This window comes from Saimiri boliviensis, chromosome 1 (genome assembly GCF_048565385.1).
Source record: "Saimiri boliviensis isolate mSaiBol1 chromosome 1, mSaiBol1.pri, whole genome shotgun sequence".
Taxonomy (NCBI): domain Eukaryota; kingdom Metazoa; phylum Chordata; class Mammalia; order Primates; family Cebidae; genus Saimiri; species Saimiri boliviensis.
Window position 1 is genome coordinate 162,099,192 of NC_133449.1, and position 24,920 is coordinate 162,124,111.

General features: G+C 35.5%; 1 protein-coding gene across 1 annotated transcript; it reads right to left on the reverse strand.

Moving 5' to 3' along the window:
* Positions 1–10,594: 10,594 nt before the first annotated feature.
* On the reverse strand, positions 10,595–23,316 carry MARCOL (MARCO like). The gene is made up of 5 exons (XM_039472842.2): positions 23,268–23,316; positions 18,523–19,203; positions 18,056–18,396; positions 11,579–11,700; positions 10,595–10,640 (listed from the first exon to the last, which is right to left on the reverse strand). The coding sequence occupies exons 1-5, from the start codon at positions 23,314–23,316 to the stop codon at positions 10,595–10,597; spliced, it is 1,239 nt and encodes a 412-aa protein (XP_039328776.1).
* Between the last annotated feature and the right edge of the window lie 1,604 nt (positions 23,317–24,920).

The following is a 24,920-nucleotide window of genomic DNA, read 5'->3' on the forward strand; positions in this document are numbered from 1 at the left end:
TATTCTTGTACAGGTTTTTGTGTGACCATATATTTTTATTTATCTTGGGTAGAGACTTAGGAATAAAATCACTGAATCATATAATAACTCTATTTTAACTTTTCGAAGAAATGCCAAACCGTTTTCCACAGTGACCGAACCATTATATTGTTTCTGCCAGAACTGCAAGAGAGTTCCAATTTCTTCAGATTCTCATGGAATGATAAAGTCAAACAAATTAACATATCTATAACCTCACCATTTTTATGATGAGAACATTTAAAATTCAGTCTGTTAGCAATTTTTCAAGTAAGCAATACAGAACTTATTTATCCTTCCAAAATAAAACTTTCTAGTGAATGTAATCACATTTGTCTATTTTTCCTTCAGTTGTCTGGGCTTTTGAAGTCTTATTTAAAAATCCTTGCTCAATCCAACTTGGTAAAAGATTTCCCCTATGTTTTCTTCCTGTACTTTCATAGTTTGAAATTTTATATTTAAGTCTTTAATCCACTTGGAGTTGATTTTTGTATACGGTTAGGGGTAGGAATCTAGTGTTATTCTTCTGCGTTTGTCTATTCTGATTTTTCAGCACAATTTATTGAAGAGCATGGAGGCAAAAGCAACTTCATCTTGGATATTAATTCACCATGTTGGCTTCTGATTTATCCCTATCTTTTAATTTAAAAGAATTTAATCCATTTACATTGAAGGTTGTTATTGATAGGAAAGGACTTACTCCAGCCATTTTTTGCTTTCTGGTTGTTTTGTGAATCATTTGTTCCATTCTTCCTCTCTTGATGTTTATCTCTGTGATATGGCGATTTTTTTGCAGTGCTAAGCGTTGTTTCCTTTCTCTCTTATTTGCATACTTAACTGTATTTCTATGCGTATGATTACCAAGGAGCTGAGTCTTTTAGTTGGAATGACTATTTTAAGCTAATAACAACTTAACTTTTTTTACGTAAAAATATTTCTAGCTCTTCCCCCATCGCAATTTGTATTTTAATTACCTTAATTTACATTTTTATATTTTGTGAGCTTTTTAACACTAAGGGTAGCTGTTGACGTTTTTGACCTTTTAGACTTTAAGCCGTTATAAGAGAACAGTAAAAGATTTATATAGTGCTACTGCAGCACTGGAGTATTCTGAGTATGGCTATAGATCTACCTAAACTGGTAAGTTTTGTGTTTTCATGATATGAATTATTGGCTACTTCTTTTTTATTTATCATACTTTAGGTTCTGGGATACATGTGCAGAACATGCAGGTTTGCTACATACAGTTATACATGTGCCATGGTGGTTTGCTGCACTCATCAACCCACCATCTACGTTAGGTATTTGTCCTAGTGCTATCCTTCCCCTTCCCCCCACCCCCCAACAGACCCCAGTGCATGATGTCCCCCTCCGTGTCCATGTGTTTTCATTGTTCAACTCCCACTTATGAGTGAGAACATGTAATGCTTGGTTTTCTGTTCCTGTGTTAGTTTGCTGAGAATGGTGATTTCTGGCTTCATCCATATCCCTGCAAAGGATATGAACTCATCTTTTTTATGGCTGCATAGTATTCCATGGTGTATCTGTGCCACGTTTTCTTTATCCAGCCTATTATTGATGGGCTTTTGGATTGGTTGCAAGCCTTTGCTACTGTGAATAGTGCTGCAATAAACATACGTGTGCATGTGTCTTTACAGTAGTATGATTTATAATCCTTTGGGTATATACCCAGTAATGGGATTGCTGGATCAAATGGTATTTCTGGTTTTAGATCCTTGAGAAATGGCCACACTGTCTTCCACAATGATTGAACTAATTTACACCCCCACCAACAGTGTAAAAGTGTTCCTGTTTCTCTACATCCTTTCCAGCATCTGTTGTTTCCTGATTTTTTAATAATCACCATTCTAACTGGTGTTAAATGGTTTCTCGTTGTGGTTTTGGTTTGCATTTCTCTAATGGCCAGTGATGATGAGCTTTTTTGCATGTGTTTGTTGGCCACATCAGTCTCTTCTTTTGATAAGTATCTGTTCATATCCTTCACCCACATTTTGATGAGGTGGTTTGTTTTTTTCTTGTAAATTCATTTAAGTTTCTTGTAGATTCTGGATGTTAGTCCTTTGTCAGATGGATAGATTGCAAAAATTTTCTCTCATTCTGTGGGTTGCCTGTTGACTCTGATGATAGTCTCTTTTGCTGTGCAGAGGCTCTTTAGTTTAATTAGACCCCATTTGTCAATTTTGACTTTTGTTGCCATTGCTTTTGGTGTTTTAGTCATGAAGTCTTTGCCCTTGCCTATGTCCTGAATTGGTGTTGACTAGGTTTTCTTCCGGGTGTTTATGGTTTTAGGTCTTATGTTTAAGTCTTTAATCCATCTCGAGTTAATTTTTGAATAAGGTGTAAGGAAGAGGTCCAGTTTCAGTTTTCTGCATATGGCTAGCCAGTTTTCTCAACACCCTTTATTAAGTAGAGAAACCTATCCCCATGGATTGTTTTTGTCAGGTTTGTCAAAGATCAGATGGTTGCAGATGTGCGGCATCACTTCTGAGGCCTCTGTTCTGCTCCATTGGTCTATATATCTGTTTTGGTACCAATACCATGCTTTTTTGGTTACTGTAGCCTTGTAGCAAAATTTGAAGTCAGGTAGCATGATGCCTGCAGCTTTGTTCTTTTTGTTTAGGATTGTCTTGGCTATAAAGGCTCTTTCTTGGTTCCATATGAAATTTAAAGTAGTTTTTTCTAGTTCTGTGAAGATAGTAAATGGTAGCTTGCTGTGGATAGAATTTAATCTATAAATTACTTTGGGCAGTATGGTCATTTTCATGATATTGATTCTTTCTATCCATGAGCATGGATTTTTTTTTTTTTCTATTTGTTTGTGTCCTCTCTTATTTCCTTGATCAGTGGTTTGTCGTTCTCATTGAAGATGTCCTTTATTGCTGTGCTGCTCCTTTAAGCATTTCTTGTAAGTCCAGTCTAGTGGTGAGTAATTTCTTCAGTTTGTTTGTCTGGGAAGGCTTTTATTTCTCTTTCATTTTTGAAGAATTGTGTATTAGTCCATTTTCACATTGCTGATAAAGACATACTCTAGAATGAGTAATTTATAAAGAAAAAGAGATTTAATGGGTTCACAGTTCCACGTGGCTAGGGAGGCCTCACAATCATAGGAGAAATAAAAAGTCATGTCTTACATAGTGGCAGGCAAGAAATGATAAGGTGAAAATGTACATTTGGAGGCGTAAATCTTATTGCACACAAACATCTAAGACAGGTTAATGTGGTTAAGCATAGAAATGTTCAGCCTATCAAAATATTAGGAAAAGAAAAGAGAGCCAATTCAAGTGACCTGTTCTAAGAAACCATGTATTTATATATTGGAATATGTAAAAACAATAAATTACAGCCCTGTACATCAAAATAAACAAAGGTCATAGAGAAATGAAAATGTAAGTCATATCGTTCAACCATTGTGGAAGACAATGTGGTGATTCCTCAGTGCTCTAGAAATACAAACACCATTTGACCTGGCAATCCCATTATTGGGTATATATGCAAAGAACTATAAAATATTCCATTATAAAAACACATGCACATGCATGTTTATTGTGGCCCCTTTTACAGTAGCAAAGACTTGCAACCAACCCAAATACCCATCAAAGACAGACTGGATAAGGAAAATGTAGCACATATAAATCGTGGAATACTATACAGCCATTAAAAAGGATGAGTTCCTGTCCTTTGCAAGGACATGGATGAAGCTGGAAACCATCATTCTCAGTGGGCTGAAAAGAACAGAAAACCAAACATCACATGTTCTCACTCATAAGTGGGTGTTGAACAATGAGAACACATGGGCAGAGGGAGAACATCACACACTGGGGCCTGTTGAGGGGGAGGCTAGGGGAGGGATAGCAGGGGGTGGGGATATTGGGGAGGGATAACGTTAGGAGAAATACCTAACATAGATGATGGGGGGATGGATGCAGCAAACCACAAAGGAACATGTATACCTATGTAACAAACCTGCATGTTCTGCACATGTACCCCAAAACTTAAAAGTATAATTTAAAAAAAGAATACAAAATATCGTTTTATTTATGTATATTGCCGAACTATGGAAACTAACCAAATTGTGTGTGTGTTGTGGGGGAGGGTGTCTGTGGGTGTGTATGCATGTGCTGAAACTATGGAAAAAGATGGAAATAAAAAATAGAAAGTACAGTTTTAAGATTTTTTTTAGTGTGATAGAAAGATGGAGTGAGTTAAGAGAAAAAGGAATGTTTGGCAAATTCATCAAAATTGTATTTTTTGTAAATAATAGGAGATATAATATTTTTAAATTTTAACAGACTGTGCTTACATTAGTGTTTGCTTTTAAGCCTACATATAGAATATATTTGTCCTATTTCGATGTGTGGCACTTTATATTAGAAATAAAGAACATTTGTTAAAATACTAATTATTTGGTAAATTTTATTATGTATATTCATATTCTTCAGCCAAACTGTTTTCTGTTCAAATCTGGATGGCATACTAGCACCAGTGAGATTCAAGCAATCTGTGCAACCAATGGCCAAAGTTATTGCAATATGTGTATTTTCTGCAGTGAGGAGAAGTAAGAACATTATTGTAAATATGTATTCTTCCAAAAGAATGAAAAAATTGTTGCATAAAGATAGGGAAATTCATGGTGCTGATACTCTTGACACAGCATGTAGACAAAATAACTGAAACAACCATAAAAGATGTATGGCAAACACTTGTACTTTTACCTAAAATTCTTGTTTCTGAAAAAACGTTTTGCATCAGAACTCTTTACATAATCGTGCTGGCTATTCTGCATTTTTCAATCAATTTAAGTTAATTAACTTCATTATAATTTACTGATTGCTGACTAAAGATCAATATGATGAAATTCAGAAGGACTGAGCCCGTACATGAAATCTCTACGGCACCACAAGAATCATGCTTGCAGAGCTCCTGTGACAGAAAGGGTAATTGAGTCAGAACCTATAGCTAAACTGAAATCTATCAATGTGCCCATTCGTGTTAAGAAGGACTTTCTCTGATGGTCTCCTGAACTCTGAAGACAGCCTTCCAAATCTTCCTCAGACTACGAGACATCTAGGACACTTAAACCAATGTCTCTTTCCTTTCTCACTCACTCTGAAGGAGTTTTTGAAAGCTTTTCAGCCTTCCTGCCTTCCTTTCCATTTTTCTCTAAGGTATTTCCTCTCATAAAATATTTCCACTTTTAGTGTTTTAGTCATAAAGTCCTCGCCTATGCTATGTCCCAAATGGCATTGCCTAGGTTTTCTTCTACGGTTTTTATGATGTTTGGTCTTGTGTTTAAATTTTTAATACATCTGGAGTTAATTTTTGTATAATGTGTAAGAAAGGGGTCTAGTTTCAGGTTTCTACACATGGCTAGCCAGTTTTCCCAACACCAAAAGCAATAGCAACAAAAGCCAAAATAGACAAATGGGATCTAATTAAACTTAAGAGCTTCTGCACAGCAAGCGAAACAACCATTAGCACGAACTGGCAAGCAACAGAACTGGAAACAATTTTTGCAATCTACCCATCTGACAAAGGGCTAATAACCAGAATCTACAAAGAACTTAAACAAATTTACAAGAAAAAAACAACCCCATCAAAAAGTGGGCAAAGGATATGAACAGACACTTCTCAAAAGAAGACATTTATGCAGCCAACAAACATGAAAAAATGCCCATCATCACTGGTCATTACACAAATGCAAATCAAAACCACATTGAGATACCATCTCATGACAGGTAGAATGGCGATCATTAAAATATCTGTAGACATCAGATGCTGGAGACGATGTGGAGAAATAGGAACGCTTTTACACTGTTGGTGGGAGTGTAAATTGGTTCAATCATTGAGGAACACAGTGTGGCGATTCCTAGAGGATCTAGAAATAGAAATATCATTTGACCCAGCAATCCCATTACTGAGTATATACCCAAAGGATTACAAATCGTTCTGTTATAAAGACACGTGCACACATATGTTCATTGTGGCACTCTGTTCACAATAGCAAAGACCTGGAAGCAACCCAAATGCCCATAAATGGTAGACTGGATAAAGGAAATGTGGCACATATACACCATGGAATACTATGCAGCCATAAAAAAGGATGAGTTCATGTCCTTTGCAGGGACATGGATGAATCTGGAAAACATCATTCTCAGCAAACTGACACAAGAACAGAGAACCAAACACCGCATGTTCTCACTCATAGGTGGGTGTTGAACAATGAGAACACATGGACACAGGGAAGGGAACATCACACACCGGGGCCTGTTGGGGGGCAGGGGAGGAATAGCTGGGGGTGGGAGCATTGGGGAGGGATAACATTAGGAGAAATACCTAATGTAGATGACGGGGTGATGGATGCAGCAAACCACCATGGCATGTGTATATCTATGTAACAATCCTGCATGATCTGCACATGTACCCCAGAACTTAAAGTATAATTTAAAATAAAGAAAAAAAAATCTTTCCACTTATATTTTCCCAGTTACCATCTCCTTCTGAAGAACAACAAATATAATTATTAATCTTCTCCTTAAATTATGTGTAGGTTCCAAAATTGAGTCTGGCCTGAGCAAGCAGAAAGGCTCAATTGTCCCCACAATGGGATATATGTAGGCCTGGTGAACAGGTGGTTCTCAGTTGTTTGTAGAAGTGGAGCACAGCTTCATCCTGTCCCAAGTTCAAATCCTCATTGAGAAGAATTTGGTCCACTTCCCAAATGAATTTAACTTGATCTTTTAGTAATGTCTTTTTCTGTCTTTCTTTCTCTACAGACTTTGTGGTAAAAAACTTAAATTTTATCATTCTGGTGCTTGCTGAATTTTAAAGGAGCTGTATATTCATATGGCATTAATGTAAGCCAATTTTGCAATAGATTCTACAATTCGAATTAGTAATTAATTGGAGTCTTAAATTCACAGACATCCCGGTGAATTCTTCTGTGGAACACAAGATAGAACATAGCATGTTCACGATTCTTTCCAACTCGTAAGATTTTGGACTTTAGAATTTTGATTCCTGATGTTCAATTATTTAATGACAGTTTTAAAAATAATACCTTAAGTGCACATTTGATAATGTAAAACCTAATGAAAATGAAAATCATAAATATCTCACTCAAAAAATGTTAAATATTTTATCTTCATTTAAATAAGTGTTTCTTTTTATCATTAGGGTAATACTTTTCATTAATCACCTAGTGCATGGCCTTTTTAAAATAAATGCTTTTAAAATAATTCTTCATTGAATATGACATGTTCATATACGCATTCTTTTTTTATATTTATTCAACATATTACATAAAAGGCTACAATGTGTCAAGCACTATATCAGACGATAAAGACAAGTTGATTAGAGAAAGCAGATGCAGTCTCTGTTCTCTAGGATCATTCACTGTACTTGTTAAAGCAATTGTCTATTAGAAAATGGAAACTCTTCTTCATCAAGTGACTTTTTTTTTTTTTTTTTTTTTTGAGGAGGAGGAGTTTCGCTCTCGTTACCCAGGCTGGAGTGCAATGGCACAATCTCGTCTCACCGCAACCTCCGCCTCCTGAGTTCAGGCAATTCTCCTGCCTCAGCCTCCTGAGTAGCTGGGATTACAGGCACGTGCCACCATGCCCAGCTAATTTTTGTATTTTCAGTAGAGACTGGGTTTCACCATGTTGACCAGGATGGTCTCGATCTCTTGACCTCGTGATCTACCCGCCTCGGTCTCCCAAAGTGCTGGGATTACAGGCTTGAGCCACCGCGCCCGGCCCATCAAGTGACTATTATCTGCAAAAGGTAGCCTCCCACATGTCAGGTTGCCTCCCATGTGTCATCTTAATTCTTTTTTTTTTTTTTATTGCATTTTAGGTTTTAGGGTACATGTGAAGAGCATGCAAGATGGTTGCATAGGTACACACATGGCAGTGCGATTTGCTGCCTTCCTTCCCCTCAGCTATATCTGTCATTTCTCCCCATGCTATCTCTCCCCAACTCCCCATCCCCCACTGTTCCTCCCCTATTTCCCCCCAACAGATCCCAGTGTGTAGTGCTCCCCTCCCTGTGTCCATGTGTTCTCATTGTTCAACACCCACCTATGAGTGAGAACATGCGGTGTTTGATCTTCTGCTCTTGTGTCAGTTTGCTGAGAACGCTGGTTTCCAGGTTCATCCATGTCCCTACAAAGGACACGAACTCATCGTTTTTGATGGCTGCATAATATTCCATGGTGTATATGTACCACATTTTCCCTATCCAGTCTATCATGGATGGGCATTTGGGTTGGTTCCAGGTCTTTGCTATTGTAAACAGTGCTGCAATGAACATTCGTGTGCATGTGTCCTTATAGTAGAACGATTTATAATCCTTTGAATATATACCCAGTAATGGGATTTCTTATAAAAATCTTATTAGACATTGACTCCGTACTTTAGCCACAATTACAGTGAGTAATAAAGCAGCCTATTTGAGGTATTTGCCTACCGAAAAGTTATTTTAGACATAATAAATTGATTTTTTGTGACTATGTCAGAGATACGAACCCACCACTGCAATCAAATTTTAGATCATTTATATCACCCAAAAAGATTCTTCTGATTGCAGTTAATCCCTCTTTCACCCTTAGCTCCAAGCAGCTACAATTCTACATTCTCTATTGTATTACCTTTACTGGATATTTTATATAAACAGAATAAAACAATATGTAGTCTTTAAAATTTACATTTTCATTGGGCGTAATCATTTGGAAGTTTATATACTCTATATCGTGCAACAGTAGTTCATTATTTTTAAATAATGAATGGCATTCCATTTTATGTTGATAAGCTAAATTCTGTCACTTATTTACCAGCTGATAGATATTTGGATTGTTTCCACTCTTTTGGTTATATGGTTAATGTTGCTATGAACACTAGTGTAAAAGTATTTGCATGGACTTCTGTTTTTTTATTTTTTTATGGTGGATAAATATCAGTATTAGAATGGATGAATGATTCACATGGCAGATGTATGTTGAGGTCTTTAAGAATCTGAAAAACTTTTATCCAAAGTGTTTTCCAAAATGGTATGCCTTCTTACATTCCCATTAGTAATAAAAAGTTACACTTTCTCCACATTCTCATGAATATATTTTATTATCTTTCTTTTTTGACTATAGCCATCCTAATGGGTACATTTAATATTTTTATAATCATAGACACATTTAAATTAGTATATGATGTCTGAATATTATCTATGGTAATAATTTTTTAAAAAATCAAACATTAATATACCAAAATACTAAAATTGGTTACTTTTGGATGATAAAATTAAGGTTTTTCTCTTTTTTGGAATTTATACATATTTCTTTTTAGTAAGAAGGGTGTAGCTATTGACATAATTTTAAAATGGTGAATAAAATTATTTTTACAGCCAAGGTTTTTATAACTGAAGCCAGGTTTCACAGTAGAGAATTCAGGCAGCAATTGATATTAAGAATATCTAGATCCAGCATAACAAATGTAGGAGAAATGCAGACATTAGTATATGGCGCATGCTGAGTTTGTACTGTACTTTCATTCCCCGTTGGCCTCCATATCTTGCTCAACACAGCTGCTGACAGTTTCTGCAAACCATTTTTAATAGCTCTCATCCTACCATTTGCTAGATTTCTTTTCTCGCCTTGAGCTCCATGTGGCCAATCAATATGATTAATATTCTGGAGAAATTTATTCTAAATCATCTAAATTTCAGGCTATAATGAGCTTAAACATACTAATATGTCAATTTTTACATTTTAATGACTAACGATCTATCATTTTGGAATATATTTGTAGTCATAGAACCCTTTCAGAATCCAAGAGTAGCTTTGAATACTCTCTTAAGAAAAAAGCACATAGAAGATTTATTTTGTATATTGTTTTATGGGCCCTCTGAGTCAACTGATTGTCCTTAAAAAGATCTTAAATCAGGCCGGGTGCGGTGGCTCAAGCCTGTAATCCCAGCACTTTGGGAGGCCGAGATGGGTGGATCACCTGAGGTCAGGAGTTCAAGACCAGCCTGGCCAACATGGTGACACCCCATCTCTTTAAAAAAAAAAAAAAAAGATCTTAAATCAGTTTTGCATGATGTCCAGAGACAAACTTTGTCAGAAAAACCTGTAATGTGGTATTGAATTGCAGTTTCTTTAGCTCTGCTAGATCCCCAAATTAGTATTTCTAAAGTGAGGATTCTTCATTTTTTACATGCAATTCTGAGATTCCTAGGTCTATTAGGATTCACTAATTGGTGACCTAGGTCCTGAAGTGTTATCCCTGAAGGAAAGAATGGAATTCATAACTGATTTGGCACTTTGAGAACAGATGGATCACAGACACATAAAATCTGGGAAAGTCTAGAAAGCAAACAATCCAAGAAAGGAGAAATTACTCTGGAACTGACTTTATTTGACATGAAACAAACTTGAAAATTATGCGGGATCCATTAGATCTGTAAGATTCAAGCTGATCTCTCAATGGAATTCCCAGGGAAATCATTGTTTGAGGAGACTTGCCAGTGAATTTTGACTTCCAAGTAATTTGGTTCACATAGACGCTTAGCATTCTCCCTCATGGTTCAAACTCAGTTTTCCATTACTCAACCTGAAAAAAATGAGAGTAATCAAGGATTGAATGGTTGTAGCATCATCATAAAGAGAAAATGAGATTATTTAAAACTCACTTGGAAGGGCACAGACCTAGATGCTGGCTTGTGTGGTTTTCATTGACTGTCCCAAGAATGTGCACTTTGAGTCAGTCCCTTCTCATCTCTGGCCCAGATGGCTTATCAATAATATTAGGGAATTGTTACCTAATGCCCTTTCTAATTCAAACTGCCTGGCTACTGGAACACTTAACTTTCTATTTATTTATTTCTGCAATAAGAGTTTTACAAAGTACTTACAAATTCTAGAACTGTTGAAAACAAAACAAGTATTATTACATTATCTCCACCTTTCATAGTTGAACGTTAAAAAATTCTAAAAGCTAAAATATCTATTGTTTTAGACACAGGTTACAGTTTAAAACAGCTTTATAATTTATTTCTGTAGGTAGTGTGTAACTCAAAGATTTGATTCACTCACCAAATCCACCTCTGCTATTGTTATTTAGGGTTAAAACACAATTGAGTAGGCAGCAATTAGTAATCAATAGGCTTTATAGTCCTCTTTATACTCTGATATATGGCATTTGTTTGTGTTCCATTGCAGGAATTTCTGTGTGTTACTTACCATTTTACCTCCAGTTCTCAGAGCATTTTCTGCTATATAATTGACATTCGATATATATTTCCTAAATAAATTACTCAAAAGTAAATTTACTTCTACTTTATTAAATGAATAAACCACATTCCCCCAAGAATTGACTGAACTGACTGTTCAAGGTTTAATTTTATTTAAGTATCTTTTTGTTTTCTTTGGACAAACAATAGCCATGCTATCATTAAGAGAAAAACACAAAGATGTGGAGAGTAATCATCTTTTATTCCCTGTGAAACAGAATAGTACTTCTTTATAGAAAGAAATACAAAGCCTTCTTACCTCTTTGCTTCATTAAGTATGCAATGGTTACCATAGGTTTTTCCATCAGAAGCACAGACTGGTTTGTAGACAGATAGACATTTTGTTTTGGTAGTTGAGTTCTTGCTGCTGGCACTGCCAGTCTGTGGAAATGTGAGATATTGTTAAAACTAGAGTAATTAATTTAATTCAGATATTATAATAAACATATTCATGGCCGAGCATGGTGACTGATGCCTGTAATCCCAGCACTTTGAGAGGCCAAGGCAGGCAGATCATGAGGTCAGGAGATCGAGACCATCTTGGCTAACACAGTGAAACGCCATCTCTACTGAAAAACAAAATACAAAAAATTAGCTGTGCTTGGTGGTGCATGTCTATAATCCCAGCTACTCAGGAGGCTGAGGCAGGAGAATTGCTTGAACCTGGGAGGCAGAAGTTGCACTAAGCTGAGATGGCACCACTGCACTCCAGCCTGGGCAACAGAGCGAGACTCAGCTCTGTCTCAAAAAGAAAGAAAAAGGAAAAAAAAAATCATTACTCATTTATTATTAAGCATTGTAATCAACCAATTATTTTACTGACTTTTGTATTTAATTCTTATGCCAGAACTGAAAAAAGGGTATATTTTGGTAGAGCAAGTTAGCAAAAGGAAGATTCCACTGATATCCCCCACTCCCCAACAAGGACAACAATTTAACAACTATCTACACAAAAGAAGCACCTAGGTAAGAACCAAAAATCAGGTGGGCTCTCACAGTATCTAGTTTGAACTTTATCACTGAAGGAGGCACTAAAAGGGTGAGAAAAGATGGTCTTGAATTGCTGATGCCACCTCTCTCTCATCCTGTTGCAGAGGCAGCATGGCATGGACAGAGAATCTGTTTGCGTGGAAAAAAGAGAGCACAGCAGTTGTGAGACATTGCACTAAGTCAGTGCTGCCCTGTCAAAGGAGAAATCAAAACTGAGTTGAACTCAGGTGACGCCCACCCATAGAGGGAAAAGTTAAATCAGCCCTAGCCAGAGGAGAATTGCCCATCTCAGCAGTCAGAACTTGAGCTCTGGCAAACCTTGCTATCATAGGCTAAAGTGCTCTGGGGCTTTACATAAATTTGAAAGACAGTCTAGGCCTCAAGGACTGCAAATACTAGGTTGAGTCTTCTGCTGAACAGGGATCAGAGCCAGTGGATTTGCGGGGCACATGACCTGAGACATCAGGGTGATTAAGGGAGTGCTTGCACCACCCCTCCCCAAACCCTGACCTAAAAGGCTCTCAGCTCCGAAAGAGACCTCTTCTTTTCACTTGAGGAGAAGAAAAGGAAGAGTAAAGATATCTTTACCAGCTCAGCAACAGTAGGAGAGGGCACCAGTTAGATTCATGAGGCCCCTTTCCAGACACTAGCTTCCAGATGACATATCTGAACACACCCTGGGCCACGAGGGAAATTTCTTTCTTGAAGGGAAGGATCCAGTTCTTTCAGGACCCAGCACCTGCTGACTAAAGGGCCCATGGGCCCTGAATAATCAGCAGCATTTTTCAGGTAGCACACCAAGGGCCTTGGGTGAGATTCTGAGACTTGCAGGCTTCAAATGGGACTCAATACATTCCCAGCTGTAGTAAATATTGGAAGAAAAGCTTAGGATCTGATGGCTTCACTGCTTATTTCTATCAAATAATTAATGATGATCTAATATCATTTATACTCAAACTATTCTGGAAAATGGAGAAGGGAATACTTCCAATCTTATTGTATGAGTCCAATGTTACCCTTATACCTAAACCAGACAAAAAGGCATCAGAAGATTAAAAAAAAAAAACAAAAACTATAGCCCAATGCCTCTGATGAATATTGATGCAAAAATTCTCAACAAAATGCTAGCAAACCAAATTCAACAACACATTAGAAAGATCGTTTATCATGACCAAGTGGGATTTATCCTAGGGATGCAAGGATGGTTTAACATATACAAGTTAACTAATGTGATATGTCATGTGAACAAAATAAAGAACAAAAACTATATGAACATTTCAATTAATGCTGAAGAAGCGTTTGATAAAATTCAACATCTCTCTATGATAAAAAGCCTTAGAAATCTGGATATAGTAGGAATATACCTCAACAAAATAAAAGCAGTGTGCAGCAGACTCACAGCTAATATTAAACTAAACAAGGGAAAACTGAAACCCTTTCATCCAAGATTGGGAACACAACAAGGATGCCCAACTTTTACTCAACATAGTACTGAAAGTCATCCTAGAAGAATCAGACAAGAGGGATAAAAAAGGCATTCAAATTGGAAACAAAGACGCCAAGTTATCTTTGCTTGCAGATAATCTGATCTCATATTTGAAAAAAACCTAAAGGCTCTACCAAAAAACTATTTGAACTGATAAACAGATTCAGTAAATTTGCAGGAAAAGAATCAACATGGAACAACCAGTAGGATTTTATACTCCAATAATGAACAATCTAAAAAGGAAATCGAGAAAGTAATTCAATTTACCTTAGTTACAAATTAAATTAAATACCTAGGTATTAGCTAAAGAAGTGAACAATCTCTACAATAAAAACTCTAAAACATTGGTGCAAGAAATTAAAAAGGACCCTAAAAAATGGAAAGATATTTTATGTTCATGGGTTGGAATAATCAATGTTGTTAAAGTGTCTATGTTACCCAAAACAATCTATGGATTCAATGCTATCCCTATTAAAATATCAATGACATTTTTCACGAAGATAGATAAAACAATGCTAAAATTTATGTGGAAACACAAAATACCTACAATAACTAAAGCTATCCTAAGCAAAAGAAAACAAAGAGAAAACTTGAGGAATCACATTACCCGAGTTCAAATTATACTACAAATCTATAGTAACCAAAATGGCATGGTAATGGCATAAAAGCAGATACAGAAATCAGTGGAACAGAATAGAGAACCCAGAGATAAAGCCATATGTCCACAATGAACCCATTTTTGACAAAGGTGCCAAGAATATACACTGGGAAAAGGACAGTCTTCAATAAATGATGCTGAGAAAACTGGATATCCATATACAGAAAAATAAAACCACAACACTGTCTCTCACCATACGCAAAAATCAACTCAAAATGGATTAAAGATCAAAATCTAAGATCTCAAACTATGAAACTACTTCAAGAAAAGTTTGGTGAAACTCCCTCGAACATCGGACTGGCAAAGGTTTCTTAAGTAATATGTAAATAACACAGACAACCATAGAGAAAATGGACCAATGGACCACACCACATCGAAAAACTGCACAGCAAAGGAAACAATCAAGGAAGTGAAGAGATAACCCACAGAATTAAAGAAATATTTGCAAACTACTCATCTGGTAAGGGCTTAATAACCAGAATATGTAAAGAGCTCAAAAAACCTCTACAGTAAAAAATCTAATAATTCAATTAAAAAATGGACAAAAAATCTATATGAATATATTTCCAAAGAATAAATACAAATAAATATTTTTCAAAAAAATAAATACAAGTATATGAACAGGTGCTAAGCATCATTAATCATTAGAGAAATGCAAATAAAAACTACAATGATATATCTTCTCGCCCCAGTTAAAATGGTTCTACAAAAGTCAAGCACTAAAAAATGCTGGTGAGAATGTGGAGGAAAGGAATGTATATGAATCTTCATACACTGTTGGTAAGAATGTAAGTTAACATAAATACTATGGAGAACTGTTTGGAGGTTCCTCAAAAACTAAATATAGAGGTACCTGACGATCCAGTAAGCCCACTTCTAGTTATATACCCAAAAGAAAGGAAGTCAGTATATTGAAGCGGTATCTCCACTCCCATGTTTATGGTAGCACTATTTACAATAGCCTATATTTGGAAGCAACTTAAGTTTACATCAAGAGGTGAGTGGATAAAGAAAATGTGACACATATATACAATGGAGCCATAAAAATTCAGCCAATAAAAAATACACACAATTCAGCCATAAGAAAGAATGAGATCCCGTCATCAGCAACCATATGGGTGGAACTAAATGAAGACTATTAGGTTAAGTGAAATAAGCCAAATACAGAGAGACAAACTTCACATGCTCTCACTTGTTGTGGGAGCTAAAAATTTTTTTCATTGAACTCATGGAGATAGAGAGTAGAAGGATGTTTACTAGAAGCTGGGAAGTGTAGCTGGGGGAGGAAGAGGAAGTGCAGATGGTTAAGGGGTGTAAAAATATAGAAAGAATGAGTAAGACCGTAGCATTCACTAGCACTGCAGGGTGACTCTAGTCAAAAACAATTAATTGTATGTTTTAAAATAAGCAAAGAGTATAACTGGATTGTAGCACAAAGGATAAATGCTGGGGATGATGGATACCCCATTTACCATGATGTGATTATTACACATTGCAAGACTGTATCAAAATAACTCATGTAACCTATAAATATACATACCTACCATGTATCTTCAAAACATTAAAACAATTTAAAAACAGTATATTTTGTCCTATTTTATAGCTGCACGCATAAAGGCAGAATGGATTTATTGACAGACCAGTGATTATGAACAGATTAAATGTCCAAGATGTGATTCAAACTCTATCTACTCAAAGGCCCTGCTCTTACTACGTGTCATACTGCCTTTGTTTTAATTTTTTGGAGACAAGTCTTCTTTTACATGGAAAATTCATAGTCAGGGAAAAGTCATACTAGCAAATACAAATCATGTAAACACAGTCATAATTTATTGAATCTCTTTTTTTGTATGTCCATGAAAGAAAAGTTATAGAGCAAGTAGGATTTCGCAGGATTTGTTTAAATAATACCTGAGGCATTTCCTTTGGATGTGAGCTTAATGGCAGAAGCCTGTGAATATAAGTAAGCTTTGACTAGGAGGTGAGGACAGAGACGTAAATGAGAATGATGAGATATTTTTGATAGAGGATGCAGTATTCTCAGAGCTGAGATGTTATAGGGAGATAAAAAAATACCTCTATATTTTCCAAATCATACAACTCTTTCATGACAATCAATTTATTTCACACATACTCTGTTAAGTGGACATGGTTATTTCTCCTATTCTGGAATAAATATAAAATCGCAAAATTTAAGTGACTTCCTAAAAACTCAGAGACCCTCTGGTGATGGCATTAAGTTCTGAATGGTACTAGTCTCTCTGAGGGATTACTACTTCATGCCAGCCAAGTGATAATGACTAAGAGAACAAGTAGCCTTTACTTGAAAGGCTTTTGAGGAATAAAAATTTATGAGGTAAAAAATACAGTTTCCATTAAGACGATGAGGTAGAGGAAGTGTTCTAGAAAACTGTTTTGAATGTCAGTATCAAATGGAGGATTGAGAGTAATTGTTAAATAAATTAGGAGGTTGATTGTTGGCAGAGAAGCTGGCAAGTGACAGTCAAAGCACAGCAAGACTCAGAAGGGAACACAGGAAACGTGGATCAGAGATATTCACCTATTTGCAATGATGGCTTCCAAGTGGCAGGCATTTATCTATCCATCTAACATGCAGTTCAAGAGAACTTACTATATGCCACACCTATTCTAGGCTCTGGGGATAGACACTCAATTACAAAGTAATAAGGTGAGTTCAATAATAGAGGAAATCATTAGTATTAGGAATACATGAGTAGAAAATAAAAGGGCTCTGTATAATAATATGGGTGGTGTGTGAGCAACAGTGACATGAAATGAAGCTAAACAGTATGCAATATAATCATGAAAATCTGTGAATTCCACATTTAGGAGTTTAAGTTATATCTTCTAGTAGAACGAAGCCACTGGGGAATTTTGAGTAGGGGTCTAAAATATCAGAGAGGATTTTTGATTTAGAAGTATCACTTCAGTGATTTATAGATTATTGATTGGGTAAAAATGGACATGAAAGATAAACCTGGCAAAGGTGTAGGTTCAGTTGATGAGAGTCTGATTTATTCTAGTATAGGTAGAGGGGGCTTGAGTGGAAGCTGATATAGGGAACGAAAGATAAAATAGAGAGGCAGTATATTCATTAATAATCATAAGCGTTATGCATAAAAATAATCAGCTCCAAAGTTCTTATTTTGTTTAATCAGTGCCATTGCAAGTGATTTGTCATTAATACATAGTGTTCTTTTTTTTTTTTTTTTTGAGACAGAGTTTTGCTCTTGTTACCCAGGCTAGAGTGCAATGGTGCTATCTCAGCTCACCGCAACCTCCGCCTCCTGGGTTCAAGCAATTCTCCTGCCTCAGCCTCCTGAGTAGCTGGGACTACAGGTGTGCGCCACCATGCCCAGCTAATTTTTGTATTTTTAGTAGAGACGGGGTTTCACCATGTTGACCAGGATGGTCTCGATCTCTTGACCTTGTGATCCACCCACCTCGGCCTCCCAAAGTGCTGGGATTACAAGCGTGAGCCACCGCACCCGGCCTCATAGTGTTTTTTTAAGCATTTTAAGTCTTAGAAAATAGAACTGCTGGGGCAAGCTGACAGAGAAAATGAAGGTATTAACACTAACCTGAAAGTCCATTATATTGTCATTCAAAGTGTTGTTGATATTTTTTCTTTGTTGTTGGTTGTAAATTGACCTTAATTTTCTTTGTTGGCTAGATGTCCCTGGCTTCCATTCCTGGCCAGATGACCCTGCATTTCCTTGCTGGCTAGATGTCCCTGGCTTCCCCTGCTGCTTAGAAGATCCTAGATTTCCTTGCTGGCCAGATGACCCTAGATTTCCTTGTTGACTAGATGACCCTGGCTTCCCTTGATGGCTAGAAGACCCTGGTTTCCCTTGTTGGCTAGAAGATCCCACATTTCCTTGTTGGCTAGATGTCCCTGGCTTCCCTTGATGGCTAGAAGACCCTGGTTTTCCTTGATGGCTAGAAGATCCTAGATTTCCTTGTTGGCTAGATGACCCTGGCTTTCCTTGATGGCTAGAAGACCCTGGTTTCCCTTGTTGGCTAGAAGATCCCACATTTCCTTGTTGACTAGATGCCCCTGGTTTCCCCTGTTGGCTAGAAGATCCTGGCTTCCCCTGTTGGCTAGAAGATCCTAGATTTCCTTGTTGGCTAGATGACCCAGGCTTCCCTTGCTGGCTAGATGACTCTGGTTTCCCTTGATGACTAGATAACCCTAGATGCCCTTGTTGACTAGAAGATACTAAATTCCCTTTCTGGGTAGATGACCTTAGATTCCCTTGTTGGCTAGCTGATCTTGGCTTCCCCTGTTGGCTAGATGACTCCACCATCACTTTCTGGCTAAATGACCCTGGTTTCCCTTGTTGGCCAGATGACCCTGGATTTCTCTGATGGGTAGAAAATACTGGTTTCCCTAGTTTGCTAGAAGATCCTGATTTTTCTTGCGTATTAGAAGATTCTGGATTCCCTTTTTGGTTAGATTTTCCTGAATTCTTTAAAATCCCAGGCTGGTTCAAAACTCCTGGTCTTCCTTGCTTAAAATTCCTTGGTTTCCCTAGCTTGTTAAAATATCCTGGTTGTCCTTGAAGACGAAATGTTCCTGTGTTTCCTTGTGTATAACTACCTCCTTGCTTATTAGAATCCCTCTGTCCGCCTAGGGGGTTAGCTTCATTTTTTTTCTCCAGAATACATGCAGGTTCTGGATTCTCATCTCGTTTGAAAACACTGGTATTTGAAATCTGGGTTGAAGATGCTGGAATGATAACACAACAGAAAAAAATGAAATAAAGTTATTTAATTAAATAATTGTAAATCAACAACATTTGTCCAAGATACAATTTGTTTTTAATGCTTTCTTGATTTTTTAACCAAGCTCCAAGATAGAATTTTCCCATTCTTCCTCATATCGTGAATATACATAAATTTCAAAAATTAGAGATCAATCCAACTTGCTTCATTTCTAAATCACAAAGTCTGTATTATGTAAATTGAGCCATCATTCTACCCCCAATTCCTTTAAGTGGTTTTCTGATGAATCAAGCTGGCTCTGCACATTGCTCATTATAAACTTATTTTTTCACATCAAATACTTTATTCCTAATTTTCCAGCTTCACTTTACAGATGGTGCCATCAACTTTCCAGACAGGAAAAGGCTGGCGGACATGAGCCCTACTTTCTTCTTCTCTCTTCCATCCCTATACATACTATCTGTAGCCATTTTTCTTTCCAGTTCCATCCCCAAAACAGATGTTTCCCTTCTCCTTCAGAACATATTTCTTTCAATCAGCTTCATGTTCACCATTTCCAACAAAAGGCCTTAGGATCAACCATGCTCTCTCTGGTGATTATATTATTACTTCTTTCTATTTTGGTTAAATGAGAATGGTAAATATCATGCTTATTTCTTAAAACCTATGTTTTATAGCTTCTCCAATTTATTTTGGAAGCCTACTTATGACCTAATGAAATATATATATATATATATTATGTATAATGAAATCTATATATTATATATAATGAAATATATATTTATTATTTATATATAATATATTTATAATAAATATAAATATATTAGATATATTTCATTATATATAAATATAATTTAGTACCTATATAATTACATATTTGTGTATTTCAGACTTATACCTAGGGTCTCACTTTAATTTTCCATTGCTGTGCTTTATATTTCCATAAATATATGTATTTGTACCTTCAAGTCAATTTAATATGCATATAATTGTGTGTGTATATATTTTATGTTTTTTCAGATTATATTCCAAGATGAGCAGGATCTAGAAAATAATGAATAAACAAATGGAATGACTTTAGAGCTAAATATTAAAGTATTGCATTGGGCATTCTTTTTTTTTGTTAGAAGTGCATGTTTTTCTCAACCTTTCCTTCTTGCTTGAAAATTCAACTTTTTAAATTCACTTTCCTAATATGGAGTTCTCTTAAAGGTTTTAATTAGGTTCACGTTCGGTTTCCTGCATAAGTTTCCTTGCTATTTTTTTCAATTTATGCAATTTAAAATCATTCCACTGTTGATTATTTCAGACTTATACTTAGGGTCTCACTTGAATTTTCAATTGCTCTGCTTTATATTTTTATAAATATACACATTTTTACCTTCAAATCCATTTAAGTAAAGTCAAACGATAATCAATTAGTATGGGCTGAGCATGCTAACGGTATACTACTGCAGGTGATTAAGATCTTGTCCAGGCACAGAAGCGTAGCTGTTAGCAATCTGCTTAACTAAACTGTGGTATAGTGTGGATATGATTTGTGGGCATAACTTAGACATTCACTCAATTTAACAAAAAAAAAAAATACGTAAATTAAAAGAATCCACTATTATAAAAGAACCTTAGAAAGAGCTAGGAATGAACAAGGTATTTATGGCTCTGCCCGCATGAAGCTGAGAAGTCTAGTAGTGGGGGCAAATAAGTAGGACTTTATACCATAGTAGAATGATCAATGCTATCATGTGAGGAGTAAACTAGACAATAGTCTCTTAATTGAAGTAGCAGAGAGTGTGGAATCCTTTCTTCTTCCTGGAGAATGTGGTACATAAGAAGTATAAGATTCAGTCAGAGAAGCTAATGAGAAAAAATAATTTTTTCAGCTGACAGATGAATACATGTATGGGTTCTTTCAGTTCTAGGAATAAAGCATTGCTCATTAACAGTTGCTAACACCAAGTAGAAATCAATTCAAGTCAATATGTGGATGAAATAGAAAAAAATAGTTGGTAAGATATTTTTATTAATGATTTTCAGTTTTTTTTAATAGGTGACACAAGTAAATGGAGCCAAATCCTAAAGATGCAAAGGATAAACAGTTTAAAATGACTTTCCTTTTCTTTCCTGTCTATGCACCCACCCCAAACCCCCCACCAAAATAATTTCCTACCTAGTACATAATTATTTCCTATTACCTAGAAAATGGTAAAAGTAAAGTGCTCAAGACACCATCACATTTACAGGGTTTTTTTTGTGTGTGTGTGTGTGAATTATTTCATGGCTATCCTATGTATTTACAAACATATATGAATATAATTATCCACACAATTGGTGTCACATTCTACATACAGTTCTAATCCTTGTTTTCTCCAAGAACAATACAATGAAGGTTTTGCTACCTCAATACATATAGAGCATGTTTATTTATTTTCTCTCAGTGGTTGCATAGTATTCCATTTTATGGGTTTACCATAATTTATTTAACCAGTGTTCTAGTAATAAGCAGGTAGTTTATCTCCCTCTTTTGCTATTGTAAGTAATGAATCAATGAAAATCCTAATAATGCATCATTTCTAACATTGATAAGTAGACTTATGAAATAAAAACTAGGAGTGAATTTTGGAGTGATAAGAGGCAATTAAAATATTATAATGTGGTTTCACTATCTATTTTTTTAAGTGAAATACTTGGAAAATAAGTATCTTCAGCTTTGTTTTGTTTTGTGTTTTTTTTTCCTTCTGATTTTACAAACACTAGGATGTGCTTGGCATTGCTTTTCTGATTCATCTCTCTTCTTCATCTTCCAATCTACATAAATATAACCACTAAATATGTATTAGTACCACATCTGGTACTAACTAACACACTTTCTTCCATCAACAAATAACTTCTAGCACTTAGCAAGGTACTGAAGGTCACAACAGTTACAGTACCTGCTATAATGAAATATGAAATATATGTTCTATAAAGTAATTTTATATGTATATCTGCTTCCCTATTAAACACACACACACACACATACACACATACACACACATGTATTGTTCTCCTCCTTTCCCTAATTCTGTCTCTTAGCTCTCCCTTTTTCTCAACTCTGTTACTTCAGCAGCTCCTCAGTGGCATTACTGTATAACTTTTCTTATATCTAATGTATTTTCAATATTACTACAAGACTGATCTTTCTTAACAAGATGAATATAATCACTCTTGTACTCAAAACTCTGAAACAGCTTTGCAGTATTTTCAATGAGAAAAGAACCACAAATATAAGAAGTGGGGGGTCTGAGGCACTTTATTTTATTATTTCATTTCACTAGGTATAAGAAAAATGGTCAAGCAGGAGCTTATGATTTGGGGATAAATTAGAATCCATTTCACTATCGTAACTTTTATCTTGAGAAATGAATTAACTGAGTTGATTATTATCTTGAGAAGTTTACATCTCAAAGCTAGAAATTTACATCTCTGAAAATCACCTACCTATACTGAGGTAAGGAATAGAGAAAAACAAGTTGAGAGTCAAGTACCTAAAAAAACTCAATTAATGGTAACTAAAGCTATTTATCTGTATAGTCCCTGAAACAACCCTATAAAAATGTATGATAATTTTCATTTTGCAAATGAGAAAATTGAGATTCAAGTAAGTTTAACAAGTTTCCTCAAATTACATAAATGGGTGGAAAAATCAGGATTTGAACATATTATTATTTAACCATACGGCCCAGATTATATCACAAAACCATTTCCTTATAAACTATGAACTTGAATATTCACAAATTCGTAAGCCTTTTAGTCTAAATTTAGCTTTCTAGTCTAATATCTTGCCTTCCCTAGTCCCCTGTACCTGTTTCTCTTCCAACACACCAAACTATTCACTCTTATTTCATTCAATCACTATATTTATGACTTTGGATCTATATTTATTTTGTTGGAAATTTATCTTCTTCCATTTCTCTGTCTGATGAATTACCTATTTTTAAATCTTTTGACAAAGTATTGTTAAATCACTTAACATTCCTAATTCTTTACTTTGAGAGTCAGAAGGAAAGCTATTGACTGTGATTTTCTTACCTGAGAACATGGCCAGGAGCATGAAGGAAAAGAAAATGAAAGCCCCCATGGTACTGTCCGTTGTTTCAGACTTGACTGTTGTGCGAGTTACGCCTAACTCTGCAGCAGCTGCTCTTCAAATAAACCATGCCGATTACCACCATGTTATATATTTGAAAAGTTCTTAACCCTAACTGTCAAACACTGTCACTGTCTTTAATAAATTACAGAATAATTTTCACAAACTGGAAGGTATTGCTTCTTGAGTGAACTGTTATTTTCAAAATTAGCTTCATGCCCCAACTCTCATAAATATTCAAACTGTAATATGTGTCTATTAGATATCTTCTTTCCAGAAGAAAATTAAAATGATGAAATCCATGTGGGAAAGTGGTAAATTCAGTGTTCACATTTTTATTGTTAAGGGATGGCTTATCTTCAGTTAGTATTATTATAATAAACTTCTCCAAGTTTATATGACCGCAAGATAAATTTCCAAGTGATTTATATGTCAATTATGTACCTCAAATTATCTTTTAAAAGCAGGTAAAAATGCATTGAATATTGGTCATTTGTAGTAATGAATGCATACAGTATTCATCAAGATGAATGACGACAGGTAACATTTTTATGAGGCAACAGGATACAGTAGATCTCATGTTTAAGAAATAACATTACACAATTGTCATTGTTGCTTCAAGTTATTATGTCGAGCAGCAGCTCATGTGAAAATCACCTTGGGATTTTTAGTTGGTCATAAGCTCAATGTTATAAGACATTGGAATATTGTCTTCAAGACTGGTTTCTCTAAGTAAGAGAAACTTGAATCAATGGAGCATGTCCAAAAGGTAACTTTGATAATATTAGGTCTGGAGACCGTAAAGCATGAAGTAGATTTACAGCAGTGGGAAATGTAAGCTCAAAACAGCACAAACTCAGGACTGTTACAGTCATTGACTTCATTTTCTCAAGGGCATCACAATGGAGAAGAAAAATATTTTTTGATCTGTTTAGTTACAGATAGCAGAAATAGTATAAGGAAGTACAGAATAAATATTTTAGAGTTCTAAAGAAAATTTCAACTTTGGGAGGAGAGATGAACTAGATGATTTTTATAATTACTTCCGATTCTAAAATTTTCAGAATCAGTGGTTCTGGCTTGTATTTGATTTTCCCTTCAACTTATTTAGAAGAAGGAAAAGTTTGAAAGGGATAGATGATTTGTTTTAATCAAGAAAGCAATTTTATGGCATCAAAAAAGACAAAGTTTAAGTTTTCTATAGTTAGAAAGCAACTTTTACTCCTTACATAATTATCTTTTAAATCGACTGGAATTCATATGAGTGTCAAAAAAAGCTTATAGAACCCAACAGCATTGGATTGTTTATACACAGACACGAACATGCATATATATATATATATATACACACACACACATATGGATGGATTTTTTATATATATACATATACATGTATGTGATATATAGATATATATATATATATACACACACACACACATACACAGATCAGGTTAATATTTCAAAAATTTTATCATGAACAGTTGAAATATACAGGCAAAATGAAAGAACTGTGCAGTGAAAATGATCAATGAGTTCATTGATATGGTTTGGCTGTGTCCCTACTCAAATTTCATTTTGAATTGTAGCTTTCATAA